Consider the following 25,994-nt stretch of genomic DNA (forward strand, 5'->3'; position numbering starts at 1 on the left):
AGTGAGAGAGAGAGAGAGAGATCTCTGTTAACGCTGAAATGATGCTGTAATTCAAAAATACGAGTTCGTGTGTACCTGTGTGTGGCTCACTTTTGCATACGCATGAGAATTCTCTAATAATAGGATTACCCCGTTTGGCCGAGCTTCTGGCTCTCAATTCAAACATAAAATGAGTATCACAGGTGCAGGAAACTTAATATGCTACTTTGAAAATACTTGCTCTCACTCGCCATTCAATTCAGTTCAGTGGAAAATCACCAGAATAAATTATCAAATATAATTTTTAAAATTATTATCCCCCTTCTGATTATTTTGAATTGTTATTAGCCTCTAAACAGCCCCTAATTAACTCTCGATAAATGCAGTTGGATACTGTATTAATTGAAAGAAGGGGTAAAATTAAATTGATGAATCCTCAAGACAGAATAAAAGACGAAATAACTAAACATGAAGAGCATAAATTAATCTAGTTCATTTATTCAATGGCCTCAACAATAATGTACCATAGAATAAATTTAGTGGCACGAGAGTTGGACCATTTATTACTAGGGGTAAGCCGGAGGCCAAGGGAGGTGCTGCACTGGGTAAGCCGAAAAATCCCTGACCCCTTCCTCCCTCCGATAGAATGAAGAACGAAAAAAAGAGGATCCAAGAGATGAAAAAAAAAGTCCAGGGATCGAGAAGCTACCTCGTTTCTTTAGGACAATCGATATCTGGTGAATGGGATCGAGACGACACGACTCGAAAACGATTTATCTTGAGGTGGGCGAGTCCACCAGGTCATCCCCTTTTCTGCCACCGTCCAAAAGCTTTTTCTTGAATTCCAATTTTTTATCCAACTTCTTTTCCTCTCCATTTGAATACGTCAACTCTGACGATGGAAAATTGGAAATTTTATCCACCCAAATGGATGAGAAAGGATGAATAGAATCTAGATCAACATTTTCCTTAACTGCCCAATAAAAATTGATAAAAGTACTGCACCGATGGCGGACAAAAAAAACATATCGTTGAGTTGAAAAAAAAAAATGATACACGAAGTAACTTTGCCTCGGCTAATATATCGGTTAACTTTTTTTTTTTTTATCACGACTTTTCGCCCTTTGTGGGCTCTTCGACGATGTAAACCTGGCATTTATTAATTATCCACCATTGAACAAAAACCCGACGACCTTGCCAGTGGCTTTTTTAACCGCTTGATGAGCGGGCGATGATGGCAGATGAAAGACTCGGTGGATTGAAAGAAAGGGAAAAAAAATATCAAAAAGCAGAAAATGGAGGGGGAAAAAAAATTTACGAGAGAGACGTCTGGTAGATGATGCCGATCGTCAGATCATTAACGTCCGATCCGACATCCGGCTATCGCGATAAATGGTAATTGAGCTCTTTGATATTTTGATTAAAAAAAAATATCAAATAACTGTTGTGGGTTCATTGAAATTTCCTTAATTTTTCCATTCACCTCGGGGTTATTTAACTTTGCATTTCTATGATACTTGGTTGTTTCCAGAGTGAGGAAAAAATTCAGGGGAAAAAAAGCCGATGGAGAAGTGGCGGTAGAGAGATTTAAGGGAATGAACCATCAGGCACAGCTGGTACCAGTAAACGATATGCATTATCGTCCTGGTTTGCGTCAAATGTCATGCTATTCAAAAGTTATTTCTACAAAATTAATGTCAGAATTTTACCTATTCGATAACATTATTTGTACTTCAATTTTTTCCAATGCCAATAATTATAACATAATCATCTTCTAGAACAATGTAATTAACATAATGAAACACCCAATAAAAATTATCTGTTGATAATTCAACTCGAGCACGAAAGTATTGCAAAAATAAATAATTCTCAAAAGTAAAATAATATTGCAAAAAAATTATTTCTTCAGTGCAGCATGTGTTCAGGTACTACAATATCGACCGTACAAAGAACATGAAATGAAAATATTTCTTTGATAATTAAACATGTGGGAAGAGTCCTAAGTTTGAAGAAAACCGTCAATCTCTCTCGTATTCATTGTGTTATTCATTGTTTGTGGTTGTTGAACCCCTGGGAATAGCCTCGAACACACCGTTATGAACACACGAGAATACTTGGTAATTAAACTGGAATGTGTCTGATGATATTGGACATTAAAACATGAGATAAGAAACCTCAACACTTGTTTGAATGAAATACTGGAATTTTAATCGTCATCAGATCACCCCGTCAATTTCATTCCCTCGAGGTGTTACAATTTGAATTTAAATTGTTTCAAAAACTCTTACATATGGGGCCTGAGACGAAACTCACATTTCCGGGGAGGAAAAAATAATGATAAAATTGTTGTTCAGAACGAGTGGTTTTCTACCCTATTACCTCATGTTCATTCAATATTCAGTGTGACACGAGGGATCCCCACAGGAAATCTAGCGCATCACCATTTGCAGTGACATGGTAGCACAACCATTAACAAGGTGTCGATCCCATGTCCTCCGAATGGAAGTATATAAACAACCGATATATTCGATTAAATCGAGATATAAATAGATACGTTGAATAAATGAATAAAGTGAATACAAAATGTTCATTGAAATTAGATAGACAAACTTTCCTAGTTCCAAGTAAAACATCGCCAACAGTCGGCCGAGGATAGGCCAACATCGGTCGAAACTCGATTCACTGTTGGCCATTTCTCATATCCTACTATAGCTCGCCAATTGAATTTCCTCATTTTGTTGATAATCGCCGTGAAAACTCATTCCGTAATTTTTATTGATCATTTGCCTCCGTGTAAAATTTCTCAATCGTTGATAAAAAAATTGCGAAACTAATTGTTGTCCTCAGTACTGCGTCATTAGACGACTGGTTAATTTTGACGGCACAAATCGTAAAGTTTATGTGGCGATTTATGCAATTAGAGTTTCAATAGCGGATTAGGAATTATTTCTTGGTAATTTTTACTGTCAATTATCGTATCATTTAGGTTATTTAGAATTTTTCTTTTCCGTCAATTATTTCTATGACTTTATATAACACAAGATGAAAAAAAAATCTTTTTTATCCCTTGAATCGAGCAATAGCTGATTAATTATCAAGGAATGGATAAAATGGGAGCTCAACACATTTTGATCGTTAAAATATCCCTCATTTTTTATTAAATAATTCATACTCCCTAATTCAAACGCCTCCTCTACTAAATAATGTTCAATCCCCTCGTCCTTGAAAATCATATCATCGCTTCCTCTGCATTGATTCATCCGCATAATTAATTATCCATCCGAGCACATTAAATTTACTAAGATTTCATTATTAAATTATCTATCAATCCATCAATATTTCTTCTCATTATTATTTTCATTTCCAATTCATTTTCTGGGCATTTTCATACACTAGTTGAATATTCCCTCTAACCAACCAAATCGGCGAAATAAAAATGATTTTCCCTTTCCCCTGGGGTACGACAATCGAAAAAAAAAGTCATTCAACCTCGTGTGTGTCAATAAAAACGGCCATTCATTCACTATGAAAACGATGCCTCTCCTCCCCTCTCGCTCCCCTCCCCCCGCCCTTTTATAAATCCATTGTGAATACAAGTATCTGTTTGTGTATCCGCATAAAGCAAGTGAAATCAATGAAACGCGAGCTGACTTGACTGTGACACTGATTTCGTATAACTTTAATGTTTGCTGGTCGGTGGATAGTAGCGCGTGGAAAATACACCTCGAATTATCTGTGAATCGTGTGCACACGCGCCCGGGTAAATTTAACTCAACTGCGTGATTCCCTCTCACTCTCTCTGTCTCTCTCTCTCTCTCTCTCTCTCTCTCTCTTCCCCCTCAACACGTTTATACCCCCAAGCGTTTACCTGGGCTCTAATTACTTCAAGCGCAACACACACTACATGATACACTTGTGTATTTCCCACTCAATGAAAATTATCTTCATTTAATTTTACTCAGTGGGTAAATAAATTCAACGATAACCGGGAAAATAGTGACTTTGTAGAAAGTAAAATTTTACGGTGATATGAACTGCTGAAAATTGAGGTGAAATATTGGTGTCTATTTTGTAAAGTCTTGAGCGATATTGTTGTATCCAACCATCCGTGTATTCAGAACGCGTAGAAAATTCATTCCTCCCTTTTTACCCTCCCCCTATGCCAGAACCTTTTTCTTGGTGAAGGGCGAATGAAGAAGAGAGAAAAATCTTGTCAGCGTTGGGTGTAGCTGTACGGAAAAACGCATCGCACACTAGGATTCCAAATGGCTTTTCTACGTGCCTATACCCATCATCCCTCCTACCCCACCGCCCCCACCGCCAACCCATCACCAACCCCCCCCCCCCCCCGCGAAAAACCTATGCTGTGTCGTGGCATAGTAAGTGCAGCTTGTCATCTTGCCAACACTATCAATAATCATTTTTTCTTCTCCACCGTGAAGAAAAAAAAAATTCGCCAAGAAAGATTAGATTAGTTTTCACTTACTTTGTCTGAAAGCCCTCGAACTCCTCCTGCTGTTCACTGATGGAGGCCTCAAGATCCAGATAAGCACCATAATCACCATCTTTGTAAAGTTGAAGGGCCGTATCATCCAACTAAAAAATAAATGTGAAAAAAAAATTTGTTAGATAAGTTGAATAACCGTATCAAGTCATTACAGTTCATTAGAAATTATCGAAAATTGATGAAAATCAGAGATTATGGTTTGTCAAAGTGGTTTCTATGGCCCCGGAAATCGTAAATCAAAAAGTCAGAGGGAAACCGCAAATTGCGGGCTCGCACTCCTCCCCGTCCCCCTCCCCCTCCCGCCGACCCTATCGAGTCCATCTACGGGTTCGAGTTTTTACATTTCGTCGTGGCCGGTGGTCGGGATGCGATAATCAATCAATTTCTTTTTATCTTACCGCTGTAGAAAACATCATTGATCTAGTATACCACGAAATGTGATAATCGTAGATAAATAGGAAAACTATTGGCTGATGATATTCGGGGAATGGCCAGTTACATCTTCTAACTAATCGTGTTAAATATAATGTACATATATGTATACATAGGGAAGCTAGATTGGTTAAATATTTGAGTGTTTTTTACTCATTAAAAGGACTCCCGGGAATGCATTACACGATGAAGAATTTGAATAAATGATTATCTCAGACGAAGCGATGGGAGAAATTTGGTGAGGTGAGCAACCTCTGAATATAAAAATAAAACTGTCTTGTCTCATCTTTCAGCTGCTTGCATAATTCGTCGGGGGAAAAGAGTCGTTAGTTTATTTTTGGCGTTAAATTCCTAATGTTTCAAATTTTTCAATATTATATTCATAAACATAATTGATGTCTAAATATGAAAAATTAGTTTTATGATGAACCGATTTAATTACTCGGCTACATATGATCTCGAGAAAACGTCATTCATTAGCTCTCAGATTTTTTAAATCTGGAATATTCTCATGAGAAATAATTAGAAAGAATGTCAGACCTTAATGATTGTTATTTAATCCTATTTAACATTATTTCTTGAGTAATTATCCGATACATTGATATAGCAACTGCCTGATAAAACTGATCTGAAGAAATACACTCGGAAAATAGCAATTTTAAATAATAATAATATATTCCTGGAAACATAGATTTTTTTGATCGGTGCATTGAGGCGATTCAGCCTTCGTATTTCAAGAGCAGCATAATATACTGATGGAAAATTCCGGTCCAATACAAGGAGAAAAGTATTTACTTATATTGGAATTGAGACGAGAATTTGATCCTGTCTAACGAACGGAAAAATACTCAGACAACCGGAAGATATGAAAAGAGAAGGATCGGTGAGTGCAGAAAATGGAAGAAATAAAAAAAAAATGAAAAATGAGTGAAGGAAAGTCCACGATCGTATTGGAGTTTTCGTTTCGTCTTGTACTTTTGGAGATATTCAAGAGGCATACACGAGAAGATTCTATATAGTAGAGCTTCCGAGGAAAGCATCCAAATGGTGACCCATATTTCTAAAAATCTCAGCTTCAAAATAGTTGGCTACGAGTGAGGAAAGGGAACGAGTGATGGTGCTATGGCTGCATATAACAAGGCTATAACGACTTGAGCGATTTTGAGTTGGTGGCCCAAATGGATTCTACCTAGGCAGGAAACCTACATTATATTTCCAGAATTTATGCACTGTTTTTAGTGGATTCAACATTGCGGTTGAGCATTATTCTAGAGAATAAATGGCATCCGTGATTGCGAGATTTAATAACTGTTGCAATTGATTAATATTTGTGCTCAACGCGCAGATAAATATTTTCTTGTGAATCAAACCTGTTTGTTCGTCATTTTTTCACTCTCCTCAAGAAAATGAATAGAGTTATAATAAGAAAAGATTTTTTATCCAATCTTTTTCGAGTTAATTACCATCTTGGAGCGACAGTAAATTTTAATGATGAAATAAACGCGTTAATAATCACAAAAAATTGATTTTATACAAAAATAAATTTGAAGAAAAATTTCATTCTATCGGAAGACAATAATTTAAGACAAAACTTCAATAATTGTTTATTCATTTGATCTCTCCAACGAAATTCATTCCATGTACTTTTCCTCCCAGCTATGTTCTGTTTCCAGTAGAAAAAAATTGATTTGATTTAAATCACATTTTTTTTTTCTATTTATTTCTTGTCGTGACCAAGAGGGAAGAAACCGTTACGTAATACATATTCGAGGTACCCTTATACCTTATACCACGGAGACACAGAATGAGTCTCTGGGATTCACCGTTTTTTGAAATGAGGTCAGCCACGTTTTGCTCACGTCAAATTACAATTCAAATAAACAATGCATGAACCGTGATACTGAAATGGAGAAGGGAAAAAAGAGGAAGTGAATGGAATAAAAAAAAAAAATTGCATGAGAAAACTAGTAACAATTTTTTGCTACTGACGTACAAACTTGGAACATTGAAATTGCAAATCTTGGAATTAAATTTTCTTTGTCGGTGGGCACAGAGGTCTTTTCATATTTGGGTCATGTTTGACTCAAATATATTCCTAGAGATATCAATTGCATTATGAGTTTGCTCCCCTATACTCTAATTGAATTTATGAGTATTGTATATTTAATAGATGTGGAAGAATTTTCATCCTTGAAAATCTGGTTTGCTGTTTTTTTCCACTAAAAAATTACCCGAAAATTTATAATCCTGTTTGTCTTTGCCATGCAATTCCGAATTTTAATGCCAAAAAGTTCGGAAGTAGAGATAGAATTTCAAAATGACCAAAATTATTGCAATTTATCGCGAAAAATTCAGACAAAATCACCAGGATAAACTTCGTTGATCCTGTAATTTGAGTCGCCAATGAAACACATTCCTAATATTTACCTAGTTCATTTTTCTCTAATGGAAAATGTCTCTCTACCGCAATAAACAAACTGCCCCATAATTCCTCCAAAGTATCATTACCGCATGCAAAAACCAAACCAAAATTATCCCGTTGTTTTTAAGCAATATTCAATTAAAGGTGAAATATATTGCCAGACATTAATCTACTGGTGGTACTACCCTACTTGGATATCCTTAATGACTACTAATGCAATAGTAGAGTTTCATAAAAATTGGCAATAAATATCAGTCAGCCATAACTCAAGATAAAACCCGTCACAATAATCATTCACCGAATGATTGATAAACAACCCACCCCTCCCTCCCTCCCTCCCTCCCCTCTCATTGTTTCATTGTCCTAGAATTTTATTCACCAAAAATACCAACTCTCATCGATTTAACCCCAAGAATTAATCACCCCCGTACATTTATCGTGCGACTGCTCTCGGTTAACCGAGAATTAATTTGTTATTATAACACAAATGCTCCTGTATAACCAGTCTAACGGTTGGGTTATAGAGTGAGTACGATAAATCACGAGTATCATTTTCCACACGGATAAACCAGACTCCTGGAATTATCAGTCACCTTGGCCCGGTGATGAAAAAAAAAAAACAAATTGTTATTACAAATAAACTAGAAATTAATGAAACAAAACTCGTCGTTGAAACATACAATTGCACTGAATAAAATAATACTAATTTCCCGTCTGACTTTAGTTGGTGTGTAGTTGCATTAACTGAAATCGAAAACCGGTTGAATACTTTGGTGGAATGAGGAGAACTCACAGATGAGTTTGGTATATTAAATTACGTTGAGATTATGATACGATGAAGATTTCAGGGTGGGCTTTACTCCAGAAATTCTACACTATTTCAATCACAATTTCCAACCTCATCCATCAGCCAAAAATCTCTATCAATTTTCAAAAAAATTTCACACTTCCATTCATCCGTCAGAAATAGTAAGAACTTCGTTTAAAATAACTATTCATTGTTTACGGTGTAATATAAAAATTACTCTCACTAAAATATCACCATCGAGTCAATATAAATTTCAAAAATGTAATCCTTATTCTTACATTTAATTTTACTTTCTGATCGTCTCTAAATACTTGTTCTGGTGTTACTTGCGCTAGTGGCCGCGTTCAACCGTGAAACGAGAGTTAAAACGAAAAGGAACGCTAAGGGAAATACAGTATATATATTACACATGTATAAAGTTTCTTGTGTCGGGTATGTGCGTGATACGTCACCCATATAATCGTCGAACCGAGTCTTCCACGTACCGAGATGCAAGTGGAACACACCGGTTTTCAACTACGATAATACGACGAGCATAAGGGGAGATCGATACAGAAACCACCCACGAGTTTAATATCGTGAACTAGTTAAATATAAAATAGATAGGTGGGATAAAATGGACATTATAACGTAACAGTCAAGTATCACCAGTATAAATATAGCAGATTCATCGAATTAATTGCATTGCTAATGGATTACGAGTTAGAGGAACGAGATGATTCAATGGTCATAAAATAACGGTTTCTTGTCTCATCTGGAGGCAGAATTAGTCTAGAATTTTAACGGGAATGGGGGTGAAAATGTCATAGATAAAAATGAATACCAGAGAATCATGGAACCATCAAAATTAAAATTTACTCAAACTAATCATGATAATTACCATTTTTTGATCAACTAATTTTTCAAAATTATGAAAAATTTCTCTCTTCGCCCAATGATGAATAAGCGTGCCAGACTCTCGAGATATCGATAGTCTCGATGTTTGTTTTTTTAAAAATAGAATTCAACTTGGCTATTCATTAATAATTAATGAATCTCGTTTGGAATAAATGAATCATTTCTTTTCCCTCAGATATGGAGCACAATCATGACTAATGTATAAACAAATTGGTAAAATAGTACCGAGAAAGTTTGATGAATAATCTTATCTTTGTTTCCAATAGACTCAACGATTATGAGATCACGATAGTTCTGCATTATTCTCGATATCGAATTATTTCAAGGCTGAAATATCTTTCCCTCTCATCCCATTGACTCAAACGTTTGCACAATTATCGACGAAGTATTCACCAACAACTAACAATCCAATACCGTATTCCAGCCCACAAAATTTCTTCTTCCTTGTTCAACAAACTGTGAATTGTATCAAAGTTCACTATGCATGGATGATTTTATAGGTGACACATCAGACACACGTGCACTGTAATGATGAACAGTAAAGTATCGAGACATTATCTCGTATCCAGTCGCGCGTGCATAGACACGAGAGCGAAAGTATTAAATAAACTTGTGACGTCATTCATATAAATTTAATAGTCACCCGATAAATTCCTATTACTGTACATTTTAAATTCCCTCATCCCTTCTCACTTATTTTAACCCCACAATTTTCTCCACCTCCAGTGAATGAAGAAGACATCTAGACTGTAAACAATTTCAGTTTTTACTTCAGAAATTGTTATTACTTCTCAAGTGTAAAAAGTGTCACTTTTTTAGCCGTAGGAAATGAGCATCTGAATCTTCTCGGAAATTCATGAGAAAAATAAAAAAAAAATAAAGTTATAGATACATTTCCACCGTTGATTGGTCTCTGCGATTATCGATGATTATAGACCAGGGAGAATACAACGCCGTTGTTTTCTTCTGTTCAACATCCTTAGGGTATAATATTCATAAAAATAAGAAAGATATTTTGTCAAGTTTATCTTTTAAAGGAGAGACCGAATAGCTTGAGCTTCATAGTCTCATTTTGTTCCGCTCTTTTATTTCTCTCTTGTTTTTTTTTTTTTTTTCATTTTTTTTCCCCCCCTTTTGGTTCATTCCGCTGAGATGCTTCGAGTCGTTAACAATTGCCACAAACGAGTCTCGTGGATCACCCAGATCGACACCGGAGGCTTTGAAGATCACGTTATAAGTTATTTTCACAGGAATGCATTTTTCTTTTTCAACAATTCCAATATTTTTCCATTGAATTTCATTATTAGGGTTTTCTGGTGTCGAGAAAAAACATCTGTACTTGTGTTTTCTTCGTGTACTTGAGAGGTTTTGTTGCTCGTTAAGTATGAAATTCAAGTTATTGCGAGTGAGTTCGATTCGGCAAAATTGAATTTTCAGAAGTGAATCAATCACTTTTGCTTTAGATTATAAATAAAAATAAATGTTATTCAGTTATTTTCCACTCGTATCAGGATCAAATGGTATCATAGATGGGAAAAATAGTGAAAATTCTATCGCGATAATTCTCCTCAAATAACATGACGTGAACATTCCAGATATTCAACTGATTTTTATGTTCAACAAAGCACAGTCGGACAATTTCTGTTTTGTCCATCATCACATTCACTTTATCACATTTCATTCACGTCACTCGCATCCTGATAATACTGATAAAGCTATTTTAATTCTGTCATACTGAATGGACAAACAAATGCGATAGTTCATTTGGATGTATTCAATATTTTTATGGAAACAATGGGAAGTGATGATTCCAGTAGCGAAATATGATGAAAATTAATCTAAACATTGAAGCTAATGAGACATAATGTTCAGGTAATTCTCCGGGATTTAAAACAGTTCGAGAAAATGTCGGTAAAATTTGACAATTATTTTCGGTTCCACATAGAATTCCATAAAACTCTCAAATTTTGTTCGATATTATCTGAACTTTTTTATAGCATCGAATTATTTTCTTTTCATCCTAATCATCCTAACAACAATAAACAAAAAGGACTTGTCCGCGGACTAGGTATCAAGATAAAATAATGACGAGAATGAAAAAGAAGAGGGTGAAGGCGATTGAGAGGGAGGACAAGAATGAATGAACAATATTTTGTTTCCTGAATAATTAAACCCCTGTTAGAGGGGTTAGTGGGAGAATCGAGAGGGGGGAGGAGAGATCAAGGTCACCGGAAAAGGGAGGAAAAGCTATGGGCGACGGCGTACGCCATTAGGGCCATGAAGGGATGACGGCAGCATAATATCTTTGCGTTAAATTTTCAGGGTGAAAACCCCATCCCATTTCACTATGCATGCATTCCACATATACGTGTTTACTTCTCATTCTGTTATATCCTGAAAGCACACCTGCAAGGATACTCTCGCAATGGAAAACCAAGTTTATTTTGTAATGTGTAAATTACGGAAATGAAAACTCGATGAGAACATGTCGTAATGGTCTTTGTCGAAATTTTTGTAATTTTTTTTCAATAGATTCCATGAAGACAAAAAAACCGAACTATTTTTTCATATTTTATCCATTTTCATAAGTGTAATTGACAATTTTTTTGAGGTAACATGTTTGATTGCAAAAGTCTTTGGGAAAAAATCCGCAAAATTTTCGTGAAATTGTTGTGAAATTGAAGAGCTCTTTCTCAAGTTATTTTTTTACGATGAAAAACTGTTACACTGTATTCTTCATCTCAATATCACTGATGTATACGAGAGATACTAAAACTTTATGACACATAAAAAACGGAAACACTTTTCATGTAATATCAAAAATATTAAGCCCTTTAGAAAATGGATATTACCACTGGAAAAAAAAAAATTTAACAGTTCAGTGAATGGATTAAGATCCCTTCGCACTAAGCCGGGAGTAAATTATTCGTGAGCTGAAACACTGAGTGAATTTTACTTGGGAAAAATTGTTAACTTATTCGCCTGAAAATTTTTCCACAGAGTGGAAGTTAATTTTTTCATCCCATACAACTACACCATATTCTGCTTGACTAAGTTGATTTTATTTATTGGAGAATATAACTCATCATTTAATTGTTATTACGGTGAAGCAATTAATGAATGATCTATTGCCTTCTTTGTCCTTCAATTATTTCAACCCTCAGTGATTAATGTAAACAATCCAATCAACGATATAGACAAACATTTTCCAAAATTCAAATATTTATCATTTCACTGCGTACAATTTTTTTAGACTGAAATTTTCAAACGTAAAAGTGAATTTGTGCATCGCATTCGGTTAATAATTATTATGCATCAATAAATTCATTTTATTTGCACATGAATGTGAGTTATGGAATTGCACATTTTTTAATGTAGCCCACTTCATAAATTATCAATTCTCCGATTGCAGCAATATTCTCTTCGATTTTTTTAATGAGATTGAAGGCAATAATGTAACCGAGGAGAGATTGCAAATGTTTCATTTAATTCTCCGATTGCTTCAATGGACTCTGTCTAGTTATTAATAGATAAAAGAAGGTAAATACATAAGTCTTCTCCGACTAATAATTATTCGGCTTGAATAAATTCATTCTTTTGCAGAACAATATGAATTATAGAATAATTCATTAGTCACTGTTGGCCCACTTCAAAAATTATCAATTTTCCGTACTGCAACACTGTATTACCAGTCAATTGAGTGAACGAGGATCAACTAATGTAAGTAATTACAGCAGTAGAATCATTGTAAATTGTTAATTTAATTTTCGTATAGGCTGACTGAATTTCAAACCAAATGCCCCATCGGATTTTCCAAGTAATGCACTTGATTCGATTACTCAATTCATTTGTCTGTTAATTACGGAGTACTATATTTATTACCCTATTCCGACCGTAAATTACCCATCACTATTAAAAGTTTTAATGTAAATTTCCCTGCAATTTGAGAAACTATATTTCTGAATATTTATATGCGATTGAAAATTCAATGAAAACTCGTGAATTCCTAAACAATATGCAAATCAATATCTCTCCCACGATAATTATGACCATCATTTCCCCATAATTTCCAAAAACTATTATCAGTGATAGTCTCACTTTATCAATATATTTCCGTTCACTTATCAACAAAAATTAATTGAAATAAAAACCAGAGTCAGCGAAAAAGTTACAAAATGATAATTTATTTTTTCCGTTACGTCAATGAATTTCAACCAAAAACGGTAGATAAAATTTTCCAAATACTGCAGAGGTGATAAAAACCGCATTAACCCTTCCCCTTCCCACCCGTCAATTTTTTATAAAAAACGAACCAACTTTTTTTTTTCAAGTTTATCCGCCGAGCTCGTTATCTCGATCATTTAAATTGAATGTCACAATTTTTTTTCTCTCCATTTTTAATTTAATTTTCATTCTGATGGATCACATGGTCATTCATTGCAATACCACTTCTGATATTTCAACACGTCCAATCGTAACGAGCTCCATCCTGACTCACCATTCCAAAATGTACGTTATTTATTATTCGTATTTATACAGTACAACACGGAAAACTGGGAGTTAAACGAGATGGTTGTATTTAAAATAATGAGTGGTAGTTACGCTATCCTACACCAATGTCCAATTTTAATAATCTCGATAATAAAGGACTGTATTTATTTTCAAACGATTGAATCACATGAAATTTTATATGAAATTTACAATCAAACTGTATTCTACTCATATAAATAATTAAAAATAATAATTATTGAATTGTATAATTCACATTTCGAATACCAGAACGGAAATATTTTCGCTTGGTTACAGTTTACTGTTGGCATTTATCAATGTTTGTTCGCAATTTCGCCGCGTCTAGGGGTTTAGCATTGACGAAATGCAAATATTTTCTCAATGGTCCCTGTTTTCAGTCCTAAATGGAAAGTTTTTATATGAAGACTGTTGGTGTATGTCCTTACCAATGCAAACACTCGAACAATTCATTTATTCTTATTGATTCAGGGTTTTACATTGGAGATATGAATAGTTTTAAAAAGAATGAAAAAAATTGGGTGAAACAAGCAGAGAACCGAGGTCTCTTTGTCGGAGGCATTTGACCGTCACTTGATGCGTTATTTATCTTTTCGTTTTTCCACGTTTTACAATTCCATTGTCAAAAAGCTAGCGAATAGATCCGGAAAAATTGCAAGCTTTAATTAACGAATGCCAACATTTTTTTTATTTTATGATTTTATTGGACAGATATTGGGAGATATTTTTAAGTTAATAGCGTTTAATCTAATCCGTAATATATTAACAACTAATGACAATACGGTAAAAGCTCTCAAGTGGGCTGACTAATGAAAAAAATGAGGAATAATTGAAAAAAAAAATTAGTCATAAAATTTATTTTAAATTGAGCAACTGATAATTGATGACTAAAAATATTATGAACCAATTCCATATGCTAGAAATACCACTAGATGTATCACTAAGAATCGCTGGAGGAAAGACATTCTTGATGAACCAGTTTTAGAGATTATAAAAAAATGGAATTTGTCTCAAAATAACTGAACCGATCGCGATGATTTTCCAACAACTCCATGTAATTTTTTTTTTTCTGCACCATCTCTTTGATTATATCAAACTACTAGTGTTCTTCCTTCCAATTATTAAATTAGCCAACAATAATTATTTATCTAGATACATGCACTCAGAGGATTCAGAAAGAGGAGTGAAAAGGGCTCACGTGAACCAGAAAGAAACTTTTATGACATCAAAGGAATAAACCAAATTGAATTGAATATTTTCTCCTGAAATAGTACCTCCACACACAGATATACTCCTATCTCCTACCCATCACACAAATAGATTCGTAATCACTAAAAAATTTAAAAATTTTCTGAACTTCCCCTCACAATATTCAATGTGACTTTCACAATCTGAAGATGTGATTGAGAAAATGGTAAAATGGAAAAAAAAATCCTCACGATTTTACTTTTTCCTCCATAACTGAGAATTGCATAGACTTCACCCTTGGCTAACATTTTCGGCATGTAGCTAGTTGGCAAGAAGGCATTTGTTCCTCTGTTTCGTGAAAATTCTTCTTCCCCTGGATGATAAAGAATACAAGTGGCTGAGGAGGAATGAGCTTATACAGAAGGAAAAGGAGGAAAGCCCACATCTCATCTTGAAACTACTGTGTTTGCCACCGCAGTGAGGATGAAAAGAAGAAATAGAGGTTGAAGCGTGGATGGGAAGGAGGAGGGGGGCTAGGGAGGTTCCCTGGTGGTTCGGTGATGGAACGATGCACTCTTTTCACTTGGTCGACTAGAGGTAGCAAAGAATCAAGGGATTGAGATGAAGTTGAAAGCTTGTTTCAACTGCATCTTCTCTTCGCTAGCAATCACATTTGAATGATACAACATTTCCCTCCCAATTCTGAGAAATTAAAAGTAGTAAAAAAATATCAATTTACTTTCCACCGTTAATTACAAAGTAATCAATAACGGTAAATTAAATCATCTACAAACATCAATCTCTCTATCTCTCGCGTTACATTTGATGGAATCAATCCCGTAAATTCACTTAAGCGAGTAACATTTTTTTTTTGTCTTGACAGACGTGAAACACTTGATATATGGATGATTAATGGAATCTGTGTAGGGTTACATAAATTACGTAAGAAGGGGGAAGCGAGAAAAACGACAATAAAGAAAAAAAAAAAAGTCACTCGACACCAGAGTGGAACCCCTCTGTCGTTGGGTGTTTTAGTGTCTGTGCATTCACACGTGAACATCCCTATTCTCGTTCTCAACGATAAGATGGGGCTTCGATATCCGATACGTATTCACCATTAACCCGGCTTCATCGTCATGAGGTAAAGGACAAATTTATCGTATCTTCCTATTCACCAACTGTCGTGTATTTTTAACCCTAGATTGGTCACCATATGAGGAGAAATCCCGTTGCCAGGAGTTTTTTCTTTGAAGGATATCCAAAGTACTTTGGATGGGTTATCTCGAGTGAAATGATTTTCTAGTTTTTTTAGTCGAACATCGGAGATTCAGGTAGTGATAGGAAGCTGGTGTACGATAACCAAGTTAGAATTAACGATATGAGCCAGAGGATTTAAAAATTTTGTCAAAACCCCCCTGTGTTCAACTCCTCCAACAATTTTAGAATAAATTATTTCACATCGTCAGCTTAATTGGCGTGTCATCATTGGGCCAAGGGGACACGGTGAAATTGAAAAGAAGAAAAAGACATTAAAAATGAGGGGACTAGAGAGGGAGCTGTAACGCAAAGTTTTAGAATTTTACAGCTCAATGTTCGTTGCCTGAGGGTAACTGCTGATCGTTGGAGTAAAACGGCTGTGGGAGCGGTGAGGGGACAGTCGTTGAGGTGAAAAATCGTGAGAACGCATTACAAGAACGTGGTAGGGATGACGTCGCGTGTTGTAGAAAGGTGAAACACTCCAGACGCGACAAGGGAGTTGGTAGAAATAAAAAAAAAAAAATATTATAAAAATTGAGAGGGAGAAGAAAAAGGTATATGTATACAGTCGTCGACAATGCGACACGTGGGCCTTAGCAACTCGCGTGGCTCACTCAGGTACTCTCACCCGTCGATTTATTTACATATCAAGGTCCGTAGGCGCACGTTCGTTGGATAGTTGATGTAACCGCCATTTTCCCCTTTTTTAAGAAATTTTTCTTTTCCTCCTGACATTTATCCTATTTCAGAGGTTCATTTAGCAAATGCCGTTGGATTTAATACGAAATTCGGGCCCTTTTTTGGATTTATTGCGCTATTTTAATTATTTTCCGAAATATCCGCGAAAGATAAAGTGATCCTCAATGCGGGTCTTTCTTCATTAATTAATGAGGAACAATCTGTGATTGCATGATGCCGTTGGTGAACAGTTGTATGATATTTATTGAAAATTTATCGATTGTCAGAATTGACTTATCTCGGCTTATCACTTCACGGGGGGATTAGAAAGAAATCAAATAATCGGATTATTGCGATCGACAAAGTGAACTGCAACGACAGAAAAGTTATTCTGTTCATCAAGAGTATCTCGAAATGTCGCATAGTATTAATACATCTAACGTCTCAATGAAGATTTCTAATATTTCTCGCGTCTCGCATCGACATCTTTACTTCATACAAATAATTTTTTTAACAGAACAATTTTTTTTTCTGTCACTGTCGCATAGTTTTAATATATCCTGCGTCTCGGGAAAGATTTGTAATATTTCTCGAGTGAGTGTGTTCTCCCATGGATGCAGAGTTATCCGTCAATCCCAGAATGCCTGGGCGAGAGAACGTGGGCGAAAAGAGTTGGATAGGAGAATAAAACTTGAAATGCACTCGAATTTGCCTATACAGATTGTTCAACCCGTCGTTTTACCACCGAGTCATGTCCCCATGAATTATCACCACAATCATACTGGTCACGAAAGATGCGCGAAAACATTTTCACTGAGTGAAAATTTTCAATTCTCTTCGCATTTCTCTGTTCTCATTTTTCATTAATTTTTTCCATTTTTTTTTCTCAATTCTCTCGTCAACTTTATTACTTGAGTGGATCGAGTTACATCCTGCAGATCCTCCTTCACTTCGTTATTAATCAGAGAACTTGTCTCGTATAGAGAGAAAAAACTTTTTCCGAGATTAATGCTGTCGTTACCCAATGACGCATCAAGAAAATTGTGGTTGTGGGCTTTTTCATGAATTATGATCTAACATAGATCAATGAAGATGAAATATCCAGAGTTATTTTTATAATTCTTTTTAATTTACGAATAACAACAATTTCCGGTGAATTGTGCTCATGTGGTTACTGAGTGATGCTTCATGTTGCGGTTGGGAAATTATTCGAAATAATTAACAAGCTTTGATTGAGAAAGATAAAACGGTGAAGTTTCAACAACTAAATTATCATTACTTCATGAGAATAAATTATTTTCATTGTAATCAGACTGCGGGATTAGCGATGCGATGAACAAAAGAAACTGCAAATCTAGAGAAATCCTATTTTTTGTAATCAAATGAATCTCCCCATCAACTGATATCAACGAGAAAATAAAGATCATTTCGTGATCAATGACAAAGTGATGATTTAGTGAAATAGAAATCCCTTTACGTGGGTTGGTGACTCTGTCCGGGAAAGTTGGAACCATTCGTATCATGATTCGAGTAGATCGTCAAACGAGTCTTTGGATTTTACGACCAAAGATTGTATCTAATGAGTAGGTGTTTACTCCTGGGGATTTGGTGATCAATACCGGACTAACTTCCTATCAATAATCAAAAATTTCAAATCTAGGAGATATCAATTGTGGAAATATCGACATAGAAGATAAACGATATGAAGTTTATCCCATATCCAGTTTAACACGTTTCGATATATCGAATGTCTCTCGCGCTAATTTTTTATTGATTGACGGTAATCAATTTTAATTAAAAATCCATCTAATTTTGGGATTTTTATAATCAAAACCTGCCGTAGCGAGGGTTGAGTTTTGCGAGGAATAAAGAGAAAACGAGACTCGATGAATTCTCCCAAAGTCCAGAGGAAACGATATAATACCTCTGAAGATTGAAATATCACCGAAAATGGACACATTTTTTTTATAGTGACGTAATTTCTTCAAAGTGAATTCTCGTCCTGGTCCCCTGAGTAGCCCTAATTATCATACATTACATTCGGTGAATGTTTCTCTGAATACTAATGAAATGTTTCGATGTGATTCTATTGTGCGATAAAAATTCCATTACCTGATGTTACGAAATATCGTGAATTTCGTTGGCTCAATATGAACCCGACACTGGTACCGCACGCGTGTTTAGAATAATTCTTTCCAAGAAGTAAATCCCATCATTTGATTCATCCAAACATAATAAAATTTCAATGGAGGTGGAGTTATGCACGCAAACACAGTTCAAGGCAGTCTTCACTAATATACCTTCTGTTAATCTGGGTCGTTACGGTTGACCTTACGGAACGGATGGCTTCGATCGTTCGTAACGAATCCTAGATCGTCTTGGGATCAAAGACCTCCATTACAATTATTTCCAATATTCACTCTCAAACGATATAAATTTACGAAATTCAGAGTGGAGTAAATTATTTCATGAATTTCAATAATTACACGCAGCTAAAAAATTCAGCACCAAAGAAATGAGTTTATCTAAATGTTGTCAAATCATTTTTTTCAATTAAATCAATTTTTTTCATCAAATCTTGGAATCGAATAATAGAAAATAATTATTTTCTATCATTTTTTCCCCAATTATCTACCATTTGTTGCTGAATTTAATTAACCAAAAAATTTGCTGAACATTTATAAAAAAAAAATGCTTTCCAACGGAAACTGATAGAAATTATTTGACTTTAATTGGTTAGTTGTTAAATTTCTACGACTAGTTGTTGAAATAATAATCTCCTAGTTCAGATAATTATCTACGTATACCATAGGTGGATAAGAAACAACTTGAATGACAGAACTATACAAACAAAACGGCATGTCAAACCGTATAAATCACCACTCAAGTCTTTAATTACCCGTAGAAGTACCTAAAAATCACAAAAAATTTATACCTACGGTTTCCTTCAAAGTGGGCCTTTGTTAAAACGCGTGGGACACGTGTGAACTTAAACTCAATACGTTTCTAATTAAGTAGATGGCAGGAGAGCAACGAGATGCCTCACGTGATAGACGTGATACATACTCGAAACTGCCAAGTGGAAGACGGGACATTTGCGTTTTACCGGTATACATCGGTTATGTTCCTTTAAAAGGTACCGAGAAAATGTTAAAATCACACGTTCATGTTAGTAGGTGGATAACACACGACCTCTGGGGATAACCATTGTTCCTATCGGCCGAGTCTACATGATTTTCACAGGTAGAATCCCACTGATTCAATCGCTTTGTTATCGATCTAACCGTTTTTCAGCTTCACAGGTTTCCCATAAAAAAAGTATGTTTTACTTCCATAAAAAATAACGAAAAACAATTCTTATCCTTCTTCACTGGCACATTTTTTTGTTAGGCAACAGTTGTTTTTTTATATTTTCAATATTGTAAATTTGAATTCAATTTAAAATTAAATTTTTCGTGAATTTTGTCACTCAAGTTGTTTTCCTTGTAATTCAAGGAGAAATATTCTAACGTTATAATTTTCAGTATTAGAATGAAAAAGACGAACTTGTCAACAAATTATCAACATTTTTCTACTAAAGAAATTCCAAAATTTCACATTATTCAATGAAGCATTACCCTTTATTTATCTGCCTGAAAAATGTTTAAAAAATCATCGATGCTAATCGCCGACTGGCGCCAAACAAAACCATTTTAGAATATCTATATAAGTAATATGGGTCAAAGGAATTTGCCGGAGGTATTATGAAACTCCCTCTCGATTCCACGATCGATATTATCACGTTAATATATTATACAGCGGTTTGCGGTCAGTATCATCAATTTCCCACCTGATTTTTTAACTCAATCCTCCCCCAAATCATACCACGTATTCTCCCCTCTATTCACTCGTTATTGCGCACAACATTTTCCAATATTTATTTATTATTAAATTCTTTAAAACCGAAAATAAAAACAAGAGACGTCGATCTCGTGACGAGAATTACATTCTCGTTAAACTCCCTGAGACAAATCGACTCTTGTTGTACCACGATCAATCGTTATATTTCCACGATTACAGTCGATGAGGGAGAGGGTGAGAGAGATAGTATCCCTTCCGTTACCAAGCAATCACACACATATATTGAATGGTGGATGTGAAAAAGGAGAGGAAATGCAGAGTATTATATTAGAAAATGGTTACGGTCAAGTGATTCAATCGCTTTCACTTCTTTCTAATAGAGACAAAGTGCATACCGATGTGGATAATGCATCGATCACGTTAATTTATCCGCAATTGTTAATGTTAGTCCACAGGTAAATGAACCTGCACAAGTACACCAGGCGATTTATCTGATGATTTGAGGTGGAGGGAAGAGAGGGAATTGAAATAAATTTATTCAATTCAGCAAATTAATTTTACTTAATGTTTACGATCCATTGAATTTAATGAATTGGAATAATTTATGAATGAATTGAACATAAACAGGTAATTGTGTACAAGATTCGTAATATTTGGAGGAGGTTACTGAATTATCTTTCTACGGAATATTAATTGCATGAGAGGAGTCACCGATTACATTCGCCTTGAGATTTTTAATTTGTCGAATATTGTTTCATTCATTATGTCGTTATTATCGAATAAAAATATTCTTAATTTAGTACACGACAGGAATAATTTGAATGAACATCGAGATAAATCCACGGATGAAGTGAGAGAAAGTATTTCTGACAAATGGACTACTTCAAATTCACGAGGCATCCTTTCATACTTCTTTGTCTCTGAATAATGAACCTTATCAAATAAATAATTCCTCCTAATCCCTCGGATCATGCAAATTGAATTAAAATAGACTGTCTACGAGAATATCCGGAAAGTCAAATTCCCAGGTAATCTAGAAACGAATCTCCACTGGGTATCTCAGGGTACAAAAATTATCAATCCAACAAACCCCCGTTGAATCTCGTATCGATTCCTCCCTCCCACCGAGCGTTTTATCCCAGAAAATCCAAAGCATAAGGGAATTTCAGCATAGAAATGACAAGAATTGGAAAGAGGATATGAATTTTACATCGTCTTCGGGGACGTCCACGTCTCCAAGCCCTCCAGGACTATATTAAAGGGTAATGGGAGAAGAATAGACCCACGAAATGAGGGTTGTAGTAAAAAAAATTCCAGAAAAATCACCCAAAAGTGTCGAAGAGAATTTAAAAAATGCCATTTAACAAAACAAAATGGCGCTGGAAGCACTGAATTTCTATCCAGTTGTGCCCTCCGGGATGACGAGGGGTAGCTAGCCAACCGGAGGGGTTGAGGGCTTGGAAAATGAGGCACCCTTGCCCTCCTTCTAGTCATGGCGTTGGACAGTTCGGGTAATTGTCATGCAAAGTAAAGAGGCAACATTAGCATCATAAGCGGCCAGATACTCCGCATTCCCTTGCCCATTGTGTCCCTCTCCCCCACTATTTTTTTTCCTCCCTTCTCCCCACCCCCACCCAACATTTTCTAGTTAGTTCATTAATTCTGTTATGTACCGTGTACCCTGGATAGGCCAGGGGAACAACGAGATACAAGTTTTGCCTTGTGTATGTAACTATGTACTTGTCGTTGAACAATATTACGCGTATATCCGGTCACAGATTTTCTCAATGCGGTCTTCTACCCACGACACGAAAGATATGACCCTTTTTCTTTCTCCGTTTTTTTTTTCTCCCCCCTCATTTTTTACTCTCCTTTTTTTAGAATCTGTATGAAACGCCGGGGTGTTTCGGTGGATTCTCCTTCCCGGTTTATGGGCTTTATGCATCGTGGGGTCGTCTCGGTCTAAGACCCAGGGAGAATTTGCATTTCAACCGTTATCCTGTACGTGGAATTCCTGAGGTTCCAAGATTTTGAGGTTCATGGGAACTTTTTTTTTTTACTGAGAATGGAGGCACTGGAATCCTTCAATTTTAGGAATAAAATCAGTCCGTGTGGACGTGCAATAAATTTTTTTTTTATGCAGATATCAAATATATATTACTACTGATTGCAATCAAATCAATTCATCAATTTTCATCGATTTGCATTGAACGATGGTAGAATGCCGATGGCGTCTCAAATTTATACATTTTTTTCCACTAAAGAATCAGTAAAAATAACGATCATTGTACTAATGATCTGATTAAATTTAATAAAATTAAAAAGCAATGAATTATGAATGACACAACGAAATTCCACATTTGGAAACATACTGCAAAATTATTACCGAAAATAACTGCGATATATGCAATACAAAAGAAATTTATTCCCCAATACTCTTCCGAAACGTAACAATAATCTAATTTCACCATTAATATTTACCCTCTCAACATAATTGTCCTTGAAAACTCATAACAAATCACCATCTAAATACTTCCACCGGATTTCATGGTGATGAGAAATTGGTTGTTGCGGGAAAGAGTGAAACCGTAGTCTACAACACCAAGAAATAAAGGACTTCCGTCTCACCATTAGGCCCCGTCCGGCCGCAAATAAATCCTACGATTTTGTGATGTGAAAGCCACCAACCAACTGACCCAAATACCCTCTCGAGGGCACTTTGAACTCAACCCTCTGAATCATCGATATTATAGCCGTGAAAAAGTGGATAAAAATCATTTAATCTGTCAATGAAAATTCAAAAAAAAAAAAAATCAATCAATTTTCCATTCACGTAACAAGATATGTTTCCTTCATCATTCAATGAAATTTTCCAGTGATTCGTTCACCCCACCCACCCCCTCCTCCTCCTGCCCCACAATTTTTTTACCCCATTGTATCCTGCTTTCATCAATCACAGTCAATGAATTGAACAATTCATCTTCTTTCTCAGGTATCTTTGAAGATTCTGTTTTGTAGAGGTCAGGAATTTTCACAGCTCTGTGAACCGTGTATTATCACCTCCTTCTTCTCACTGTCTCTCTTCCAACCCGTTGGCCATCGGTATATACTCATGATGACGAAAAAATCACCGAGGGATAGTCCCATCACGTATCCAATTTCTCGAAGATCGAGTCGAGCGTGATACAGAACTTTGGACAAGTCAGTGAGAGTGAAAGGAAAAATAGAAAAAAAAAAATTGTGGAATTCAAACACACACTTATAACTATTACCATCACACGAATCATTGACCAGGACATGTCGAAAGCAATTGAATAATCAAAATGTTGGCCATTTCCGTTAAAAAAAATATCGAATGAATAAAATAAAATTTCTCAGATGACAAGATGAATTTTCTGATTGAGGAATGTAAAATGGAATAAACAGAGTAAAATGTATACGGGAATTGGAGTTAAGGCCATACGACATCATCTCGCCCAACTAACCCCGACTGACCTCGTACCCTTTCTATCCTCTTTTCCCCATTGCATTTATATACATTAAATATATGGACTTCCTATTCTGAGGCACCGTAAACTCAACTGACTCCAGACACCACTGGATAAATAGTCACGATGTACGTGGGACTGTGTCGACTCAATTCACAAGAAATAGTTTCATTTCAATTAATTTTTTTTTACATGACCGAGAAACATAAACAACGGATGAAAAGTACAGCAGATGTAATTAATGGATATAAAGAGATGAGTTTAATCGTTCTTTGTTACATTATGTCACGAGTCTTGGTAATGATCGAGTTGGAGGGAATTGAGAAAGAGGTCATTGTAGCTCTAATGATCGTTGGAATAATTGCCTCACTTCCGTAATCAAAAATTTGAACTTGATCAATATCTAAAATCATCACTGGAGAACGCCATTAAGAGCAGAATTATTTAAAATTACGTCAAATATTTATTTTCCAAATCGACAACCCATTCTCTTTCCAATCACGCTAATCATCAATTTTTCCATTGTTTAACCCAAATGTTTAACTATCAACTATTCTGGCCACCTCTCTACAAAGTTACGATAATGTTTCGAAGATCATTAACATTACGTTTGAATATTACCGAACCTGACCTAAGCGAGCCTCCAAGATCACCTGAAAATCACTGCATGACCATCGCCAACAGTCGGCCGAACCTCGGCCCAATGTTGGCCATTCATTATCTCCTGTCAAAGAGCCCAATCCCACCACCGATCCTTCAACATCACTCAGAAACACTCTTTACTGTCACCTGCATTGAAATCACAATTTTCCCACCAAAATTGAAACACCAGAAATTTTTGCTATTTCTTCTAATGGCTATATGTTAATTGGAAAATGTTAATATGGTAACTGACAAGAGAGAAGGTAAATGTGTGTCACGGTGGGGTGAATAGATGGGTGAATGTGAAGAGATGAGCACATAGAGTCCCCAAGTGGCAGTCTCGTGATAGCTAACGAGCGGTGTCTGTTGGCCTATAACCAGTTTCCCAGAGGTTTGTATAACCTACGCACAGGGTGGGTGAGGGGTGGAAGGGGGGAGGCGACGTATATGCCCCCCTATAGCAACGTTTGTACCACCGCTATGCACATTTATATGTACTTTGCCGTATGCCCGTGCGTTATTAAGTATGTATGAATGAGAAATATAAATTTGTGTTGAAAGAAGGTACGATTGGAAAAAAAAAAAAACGAACAAGATAAATGCTGGATGAGGTGGTGGTAAAGACAGGGAGGGTGGAGGAGACGGAAGGGGGAGCAAGTGGAACCAATGAAATACCCAGTCAGCGTCACAGGAAGCTGGTAGTTAATCTCAAACCCTGATCTCATTTCTGCTAATTGGCCGATAGGCAACTCCGATAGGATTTACGTGTACGTGTAAGTGACACGTTAAACAAAATACCAAAATTTTATTCCCTCGTTCTTTTATTTAATCGTACGAGGGGTGAAACAACCCGATGGGAGGAGGGGTAGTGAAGGCATTTGAACGATTCACAGTACTTCAACGTTGAAGAGAATTGTAAAATGAGAATTACCAGGATATATTATAATTAAATATTCTACTCACGAGCATTCATTCATTCAGTGCCAGTTCTTTCAAGACATTGCATTAAACATTTTACCTTTATCAAAAAATACTTTCATTCATTTATCAAGTGGTCTTTAATTAACAGGTAGTTCAGAATTTTTTATCTATAAATTTTTCCCCCAAATGAATTTCTCTCATTTTCCAACAGTGAATCACAAAAAAATTTTCATTTCCTGATGAAACTAGACAAAAATATGCTTTATCACTCTTATCGCATTAAAAACCGCAAATGGACATATTCCTTGTTTCACTCACCGGGGTAAAAATAAAAATCTTCCTCAACTCTTCTTCAGAGTTAATAAAAAAAAAAAAAAAAAAAAAATATGGGAGAAAATGAAACAGAAA

General features: G+C 35.6%; 1 protein-coding gene across 12 annotated transcripts in view; it reads right to left on the reverse strand.

Moving 5' to 3' along the window:
• The window catches only part of Fhos (Formin homology 2 domain containing), a 117,398-nt gene that overhangs the window by 60,111 nt on the left and 31,293 nt on the right, over positions 1 to 25,994 (reverse strand). For all 12 annotated transcript variants that reach the window (XM_064126619.1, XM_064126610.1, XM_064126608.1 and 9 more), the window contains one exon: positions 4,466 to 4,575. In XM_064126619.1, coding sequence (XP_063982689.1) covers positions 4,466 to 4,575 — 110 coding nt within the window. The remainder of the gene's footprint in view (positions 1 to 4,465; positions 4,576 to 25,994) is intronic.

This window comes from Diachasmimorpha longicaudata, chromosome 8, assembly GCF_034640455.1.
Source record: "Diachasmimorpha longicaudata isolate KC_UGA_2023 chromosome 8, iyDiaLong2, whole genome shotgun sequence".
Classification (NCBI taxonomy): Eukaryota; Metazoa; Arthropoda; class Insecta; order Hymenoptera; family Braconidae; genus Diachasmimorpha; species Diachasmimorpha longicaudata.